This window comes from Octopus bimaculoides, chromosome 8 (genome assembly GCF_001194135.2).
Source record: "Octopus bimaculoides isolate UCB-OBI-ISO-001 chromosome 8, ASM119413v2, whole genome shotgun sequence".
In the NCBI taxonomy this organism is placed as follows: Eukaryota; Metazoa; Mollusca; class Cephalopoda; order Octopoda; family Octopodidae; genus Octopus; species Octopus bimaculoides.
Genome location: NC_068988.1, coordinates 60,564,600 through 60,573,880, shown reverse-complemented (window position 1 = coordinate 60,573,880; position 9,281 = coordinate 60,564,600). Strand labels below are relative to the sequence as shown.

The window sequence follows — 9,281 nt, the reverse complement described above, 5'->3', positions numbered from 1 at the left end:
AGCACAATAAAGATTTTTTTTTTTTCCAAGTAATGTGGCTGGGTTTGTTTTTCGAAAATTTTAATCAGAGGCACAGAAAAAAAATAATTTCAATTTTTTATGCATTAAAAAAAAAAAACTATAGCTTACGCTCTTTCTGATTACTATGTTTTTTTAAACTTCAGTTACAAATGTCTTCAAACGTCGACATTCAAACAGCTTCTCCATATTGAGACAAACGGACTCTGCACAACTGTATCCATCCGGGAACGCGTTTTCAGTAATTGAAATTCACAATTCTAATCAGTGTACATGAACGCCCAACCTATGATTGATCTTGAACAGTTTCGATTAACATTCTTGTGTCGCCAATGCAACAACCGCACTACCATATATTTTTCTTATAAGGCGAGGTTATACCAAAAATAAGGTTCCATGACTACATGGGGTTATGGGTACACATGTGAAGTTAGTTTTACAATATCGACCCGCAAAATCCTTAGCATCGTATTGTTTTTGGGTTGTTCCTACTGTTTTTTGTTTTTGGAATTTTTGCTTTTTTAATTTTAAGTTCTTTTTATTATTCAAAATATGCATAGGAAATAGCCTTTAACCAAATCCACCACACTGCCCGAGTGAAACCGGGAAAAACAGCTAGTAGTAGTATATAATTAGTACAATAAATAGAATAATACAAAAATTAGTTATATATTACAGTAAAATCTACCTATACCAACAAATTCACAGTAAAATTTGCATGACTAATTGCCGAGTCTTTGCATTTTTAGTCTTGACCCAATAAAAAAGTTATACTTAAATCCATATTTTTGTCTTACATTTTTGCATGATATTTTACTTCACAGATTTTTTGATACAAATTTTTGTTGCATGGGAGCAAAACTATGAAATTCCTCATGCTTTCTTCTATCATTGAAGCTAAGATAAATATATTTTGCTTTTAAAATAAAAAAGTTATTTAGATCTAAATTTGATTGGAGGCATTACTTACTCTCCTGTAACGTTGCTACAAATTTTGATGTAAACTTTTTTCTACTGGAACAAATCTCAATTCTTTATGCCAAAATGTATCTAGGGACCAGTCCTCTTCAAAAATGTTAACAGTTCTCAATTTGGTTAAGAAGTGATTTAGTGACAAAGCTCTGAAGGTGCTGTATGTGAGTAAATTGCAGCCTTAAGAATGTTATTCAATTACTACCATAGTTGAATGATGTATGTAGGTATATATATATATAAATTATGTGTATGTGTGTGTGTGTGTGTGCACATTATCATCATCGTTTAACGTCCGCTTTCCATGCTAGCATGGGTTGGACGATTTGACTGAGGACTGGTGAAACCGGTTGGCAACACCAAGCTCCAATCTAATTTGGCAGAGTTTCTTCAGCTGGATGTCCTTCCTAACGCCAACCGCTCAGAGAGTGTAGTGGGTGCTTTTACGTGTCACCCGCACGAAGGCCAGTCAGGCGGTACTGGCAACGGCCACGCTCAAAATGGTGCATCTTATGTGCTACCTGCACAAGAGCCAGTCCAGGGGCACTGGCAATGATCTCACTTGGCTTGCCGGGTCTTCTCACGCACAGCACATTTCCATATATAATATGCAAACACAAATAATTTTACTTCCATGCAGTCATAGAAAAGAGGCATTAAGCAATGATGAAGTTGAGGATGATAATGATGAAGATGAATGTATATTTACATGCATATGTACATAAATACTCTTATACACAATGTAACAACAATTGTACAAGTAGCTTAGTAGGGGTGGTGGTGAGGAGGAGGAGGAGGAGGAGGAGATAACGATGGTGATAGAATTTGTGAAGGGTGATGATGATGATGATGACGGCACTACTTCTCAGTCACAGCATGGTCAAAGACATATTCTGAAGGATCTGGATTGTGCCACTTAGGCATCTTCAATGAATTCATCATACTACTGCTTCCATTCAACTTGTTAAATTCTAGCAATGAATTCTTTTCTGACTTTCTCTACAAATGAGTCTAAAACATATACGATCATACTAACTCACACACCTCAGCCCCATCCTAAGAGCACATAGTCACATGAAAGGAGCTCAATACCATTATGTTTGATTCTAAAAAAAAACAGAAACTACCTTAAATATAATGATAAAGACTTTCTGGCATGCATGATAACACTAATATCAGAGTCATTAAAAAGGGTAAAATTCTAGCTAAATTTACCAAAAGCATTAAGAATATGCTTAGAAATTTCATAATTATGTCAAACTGTAAATTTACAAGCATGTTGATTACAAGTTTTCATCATCATCATCATCATCGTCGTTTAACGTCCGCTTTCCATGCTAGCATGGGTTGGACGATTTGACTGAGGACTGGTGAAACCAGATGGCTACACCAGGCTCCAATCTTATTTGGCAGAGTTTCTACAACTGGATGCCCTTACTAACGCCAACCACTCAGAGTGTAGTGGGTACTTTTACATGCCACCAGCACGAAGGCCAGTCAGGCGGTACTGGCAACGGCCACGCTCAAAATGGTGTATTTTATGTGCCACCTGCACAAGAGCCAGTCCAGAGGCACTGGCAATGATCTCGCTCGAAAGTCCTTACACATGCCGCGGGCACAAGTGCCTTCTTCACCATATATATGCAAACACATACATCGTCAGCATTTAGTGTCCGTTTTCCATGCCGGCATGGGTTAGACAGTTTGACTAGAACTGATAAGCTGGAGAGCTGCACCAGGCTCCAGTCTGTTTTCGCTTGGTTTCTATGGCTGGAGGCTCTTCTTAATGCCAACCACTCCACAGAGTGTACTGGGTGACTTTTACTTGTCACCAGCACAAGTGCCTTTTATGTGTCACTGGCAAAAGGCATGTCACCAGCACGAGTCCCTTTTATATGTCACTGGTACGGGTGCCTGTCAAGTGTCACTTGTACAGGCCATGACTATGATTTCACAAACACAAACACAAACATACCTAAACAAATATAGGAACCTTCATACACACATGCAATATATTCATGTCTTCACACAAAAATACACATCCATACACAGTATTTCTATATATACATAGGCAAGGGTGGAGGTGCAATGTCTAGTGATTAGGGCAGCGAACTCGCGGTCGTAAGATCGCGGTTTCGATTCTCAGACCGGGTATTGTGAGTGTTTATTGACCGAAAACACCTAAAAGCTCCACGAGGCTCCGGCAGGGGATGGTGACGAACCCTGCTGTACTCTTTCACCACAATTTTCTCTCACTCTTACTTCCTGTTTCTGTTGTGCCTGTAATTCAAAGGGTCAGCCTTGTCACATTGTGTCACGCTGAATATCCCCGAGAACTACGTTAAGGGTACACGTGTCTGTGGAGTGCTCAGCGACTTGCACGTTAATTTCACGAGCAGGCTGTTCCGTTGATCGGATCAACTGGAACCCTCGACATTGTAAGTGACGGAGTGCCAACAACAACAACATAGGCAAGGGTATGGCTGTGTGGTAAACAAGCTTGCTTCCAAACCATGTGGTCCTTGGTTCACTCCTATAGTACACTACCTTGGGCAAATGGTTTCTACAATAGCACAAGTTCAACCAAAGCCTTGTGAGTGAATTTAGTAGATAGAAACTGAAAGAAGCCCATCACATATCTATATATGTATGTATATGTATGCATGTGTATATACCCTTGTCTTGACATCATGTGATCGTTGTAAATAAGCATCACCATCATACAAGAGATGTTGCTTGTTTCCAGTGTTCCATGAAAACCACATGTGGCCATGGGGAAATATTAACTTGCTTGGAAACAGGTGAAAGTTGGCAACATTAAGGGCATCGAGCTATAGAAAATCTACCTCAACAAATTCCGTCCGACCCATGCAAGCATGGAAAAGTGGACATTAAATGATGATGAAGATGATGATAATGATGATGATGATGATGATGATGAAGATGACGATCAGGGTGATAATGATCATGATGACAACAACAACAATGATGATGATGACGAAAATGACAACAACGATGATGATGACAATCAAGATGACAACAACAACAACAATGATGATGATGATGACGAAAATGACAACGATGATGATGATGATGATGATGATGATAATGATGACAATGACAATAACAATGATGATGATGATGATGACAATATCTCTATATATATGTATATACTCACATGCACACATATCAAAGGACACTGACAATATATAAAATAAAGCAGAAAAAACAAAAAGAAATCTGACTTACAGCAAGTGTTGGACTTCTTGTCAACAATTTTGATGTGTCTTGTCTCCTTAATAAGTCGTTCATTAATTTTGTCCATATGGTCCCCTATGTCATCAATAATTTCTGAAAGGAACAAAAGATGACAGGTTAATTACAGGAATTTATAGAATTTAGGGCATACAGGGTACAGCTGGCTGTGCTTGTAGAAAGTATGAGAGAGGGAAAAGCATGGGTGTCTTGCTTTAGAGGAGATATATGGCTTCCTCACATTATGTGAGGGTAAGTGAGAGTAGCAGGAAGGGAGAAAGGTGGTGTTAACTGGGTGCCAGAGTGTACTTCCAAGGTACAAGAAAGCCAGTATAAAGAAAAATATAGACTAATGGTTCTTAATCAGGGTTCATATGATTTTGTTGTTGAATAAGATTTTGTTGTTAAAGCTTATGTGCAATAAATTGTTTATACTACTACAATACACCAAATATTAAAAAAAATCTTTTTATACAATTCCTAATGTTGTTGTTGTTGTTGGCACTCCATCGCTTACGACGTCGAGGGTTCCAGTTGATCCGATCAACGGAACAGCCTGCTCGTGAAATTAACGTGCAAGTGGCTGAGCACTCCACAGACACGTGTACCCTTAACGTAGTTCTCGGGGATATTCAGCGTGACACAGTGTGACAAGGCTGACCCTTTGAATTACAGGCACAACAGAAACAGGAAGTAAGAGTGAGAGAAAGTTGTGGTGAAAGAGTACAGCAGGGTTCGCCACCATCCCCTGCCGGAGCCTCGTGGACCTTTTTAGGTGTTTTCGCTCAATAAACACTCACAACGCCGGGTCTGGGAATCGAAACCGCGATCTTATGACCGCAAGTCCGCTGCCCTAACCACTGGGCCATTGCGCCTCCATAATTCCTAATAATGTGCCTCCTAACAGAGAGGAGGGAAATGGGATGTTTTTAAAACATTGAATAGCTATTAGGGGTCTAGAAGAGTAAAATACAAATCAAAGGGATCATAGGTAAAAAGAAGGGTTGAGAAACACCGATATAGACTGTGGAGCAGGAAGGAAGAAATGGGGGGGATGTAATTTCATAAGAATATGGGAGGAGAGTAACAGATGGTAGAAATAAATGTGATGATTGAAAAAAGGGGTTGGAGGTGTGGTTGGTGGTAAATATCAGTATGGAAAGGAAAAGGTGAAGGACAATTACATTACAGATAAGGAGGGCTCAAGATGTTGAAAACAATACAAAGATGAAACTAAGAGGAAGGGGGGGGGGGCAACAAACAAGAACAAGAATTTACATCAAGTAAAAGAAAAGGGGGTGAAGTCAATAATAAAATAATTACCATTCTGTGTATCACATTCATTGCCAATGTCCACTGCCATTTGTTTTTGGTGAGAAATGACACGTGATAATGCATCAAGACCTTCATCTTGCTCTACAAAAGAACAGCAGGAAATATTTCAGTTTAAAATGAAAATTCTCTAAGTATGTCTGTCATCTAATATACGGCACTTCATTTATAGTGGCCACCACCACTTACTTTTATACTTACTTTTTAGATATATTAAACATTATTATTAATAGTATTAATTTCTATTTTGGTTTTTGATTTTACTTGACTCAACAGGGTTTCTCAAGCGCAGCATATCACCCCATGATTCAAGGGTACTTTTAAATGGGCTGGCTATGCAACACTGGTATCGGCCACAGCTGTGATCTCACTTTACTTGCCAGATCATTGGCCACCATTCAATTTCACTTGACTCAACAGGTCTTCTCAAGCACAGCATATCACCTGACAATTCAAAGGCACTTATAAACGGGCTGGTTATGCGACACTGGTATCAGCCATGGCTGTGATCTCACTTTACTTGCCAGGTCTTCTCAATCACAGTATATCTCCAAAGGTCTCAGTCTTTCGTCATTGCCTCTGTGAGGCCCAACGTTCGAAGGTCGTGCTTCACCACCTCATCCCATGTCTTCCTCAGTTTCCCTCTTCCACGGGTTCTTTCCACTGTTAGGGTGTGACACTTCTTCACACAGCTCTCCTCATCCATATGCAGCAGATGACCGCACCAGCACAGTCATCTCTCTTGCACACCACATCTGATGCTTCTTATGTCCAACATTTGTCTCAGGGCGCTTACACTCTGTTGTGTATGCATACTGACATTACACATCCTGCGAATCATACTAGCTTCATTTCTTTCAAGCCTATGTATGTCCTCAACAGTCATGTCCCGTGTTTCACTGCTGTGTAGCATGGTTGTTCACACACATGCATCATACAGTCTACCTTTCACTCTGAGCGAGAGGCCCTTTGTTACCAGCAGAGGTAGGAGCTTTCTCAACTTTGCCCGGGCTATTCTTATTCTAGTGGCAACACTCTCAGAGCATCCACTCCCACAACAGACTTAGTCACCAAAGTAGCAAAAGCTATTAACTACTTCTAGTTTCTTCCCCTGGCATGTGATGAAATCTATTTTCTGTACACCTTCAGTGTTTATTGCCCCTGTGAATCTGTCGCACACAAAATCTATCTTCCCGGTTAACCTTCCTGTGATATTGCTGCACCTCTTATGTGTCCATAGCTTACACCGGGTACATCTTATGGAGTTTCTACCTATGCCTTTTCTATAGATCGAGCAGGGCCATCTATCTGAAGAGGTTTGTGATTTGTCTGCCTTCCTACTTACTAGGACTTTGGTTTTCGCCAGATTTACTCTAAAGCCCTTCGATTCTAGACCTTGCTTCCACACTTGAAACTTCATCTCTAGTTTTGGGAGTGACTCAGCTATTAGAGCAAGGTCACCTTCTTTGCATGCATGAGTAGGATGGTTGACAGGAGCTGGCCAGACAGAAGACTACCCCAGGCTATTGTGTCTGTTTTGGCAGGGTTTTTATGGCTGGATGCCCTTCCTAACACCAACCACCCTGCAGAGTGGACTCAGTGCTTTTTATGTGGCACCAGCACAGGTACAGTACAGTTAGTTTTGGCATGATTTTTACAGCTGGATGCCCTTCCAAATGCCAACCACCTTACAGTGTGAGCTTGATGCTCTTTATGTGATGCCAGCACTGACAGGGTCACCAAGTAACTTGCAAAGATAAGGAATTTTATATGATGATGGGCTTCTTTCAGTTTCCATCTACCAAATCCACTCACAAGGCTTTGGTCAGCCTGAGGCTGTAGCAGAAGACACTTGTCCAAAGTGCCACACAGTGGGACTGAACCTCAAACCATGTGATTAGGAAGTAAGCTTCTTACCACAAAGCCATGCCTGCGCCTATTGGCTAATCAAACATCTGTACAAATGCTCAAAGCCACACACCCTTGAAACAACACTAACATTTTTAAAAAAATTAAAAATTGAAGAAAAATATTAACATAAAAATATAAATAAATAAATAAAATTCAGCAATTTGATTGAAATTGGTTCCACTCAGGAAGCAAGAGTGAATTATAGGTCACAACTTCAATGAAAGCTTACCAATTCCACCAGAGTAATTATATGAAATGGGGAAAAAAACAATGAAAGAGCTTACGTGCAATAACTCTCTGTTGGTGTGTACGTAGATTTTGGTTGCCCATACTTTGGAACTCTTCTGGTTCATCTAGCCAAGGGTTTGTAGCAGGACGGCTTGTGGGAGGGCTGGACATCAAGTTCTGCCTGTGAGATAAATCAAAGTGGATTCTATAAAATACAGGATATCAGAAGATATATGAACAGAGAGAGTAGTATCTGGAGAAAGCCAAGTAATGTTGTAAGGAGACAAGGGGGCAAAATCATTAGCATGGTGATGATGATGAAGATATAACATGTATGATGCTAGTGTACAAACATCAATGCTAAATGGTTAGTGAGATGTGGGCTCTGAATGCAGAGTGCTCTCTCTCTCTCTCTCTCTCTCTCTCTCTCTCTCTCTCTCTCTTTCTCTCTCTCTCTTTTACTCTTTTACTTGTTTCAGTCATTTGACTGTGGCCATGCTGGAGCACTGCCTTTAGTCGAACAAATCGACCCCAAGACTTCTTCTTTGTAAACCTAGTACTTATTCTATCGGTCTCATTTTGCCGAACCGCTAAGTTACGGGGACGTAAACACACCAGCATCGGTTGTCAAGCGATGGTGGGGGGACAAACACAGACACACAAACACACATACATATATATATATATACGACGGGTTTCTTTCAGTTTCCGTCTACCAAATCCACTCACAAGGCATTGGTTGGCCCGAGGCTATAATAGAAGACACTTGCCCAAGGTGCCACGCAGTGGGACTGAACCCGGAACCATGTGGTTGGTAAGCAAGCTACTTACCACACAGCCACTCCTGCGCCTGTACGTGTAAAGACTAGACAGGAATGAAGCTAGTGTGACATTGAACATGCAACATCAGTATACATATAAGGCAGCAAACTGACAGAAACGTGAGCATGCCAGGCAAAATGCTTAGCAATATTTTGTCTGTCTTTACGTTCTGAGTTCAAATTCCACCAAGGTCGACTTTGCCTTTCATCCTTTCAGGGTTAATAAATTAAGTACCAGTTACGTACTGGAGTCAATCTAATCAACTGTCCCGCCTCCCAAAAAATTTCGGCCCTTGTGTCTAGAGTAGAAAAGAATATCAGTATATGTGTACAACAAAATGCTAAGATTTTGAAAGAAAAATTCATCATCATCATCATTCAATATCTGTTTTCCATGCTGGCATGGGTTGAACGGTTTGACTGAAAGCTCTGGTAAGCCAGGGAGCTGCACCAGGTTCCAGTCTGATTTGGCAAGGTTTCTATACTTGGGGGCCCTTCTTAATGCCAACCACTCCAAGAGTGTGGTAGGTACTTTTTATGTGCCACCTGCATGCGAGCTATTGATGTGACACCAGAATTGGCCATGACTATGTTCTCACTTGACTTGAAATGTTTACACAAGCATGGTATATTGCTAAAAGTCATGGTCGCCTGTCACTGCTTCCATGAGGCCCAACACTCAAAAGGTGCTTTTTACATGCCACCGGCACAGCTGCCAGTCAGACGGCATCACGTATATATATA

The 9,281-nt window shown here is 40.6% G+C and overlaps 1 protein-coding gene across 1 annotated transcript in view; it reads right to left on the bottom strand.

Moving 5' to 3' along the window:
* Positions 1-7,895, bottom strand: part of LOC106882443 (syntaxin-8) — a 60,129-nt gene extending 52,234 nt beyond the window's left edge. The window contains exons 1-3 of the mRNA XM_052970150.1: positions 7,773-7,895; positions 5,569-5,661; positions 4,240-4,341 (exon numbers count right to left, since the gene is read on the bottom strand). Of these exons, the coding sequence (XP_052826110.1) occupies positions 4,240-4,341; positions 5,569-5,661; positions 7,773-7,887 (310 nt within the window). The 5' untranslated portion in view covers positions 7,888-7,895. The remainder of the gene's footprint in view (positions 1-4,239; positions 4,342-5,568; positions 5,662-7,772) is intronic.
* Positions 7,896-9,281: the final 1,386 nt, after the last annotated feature.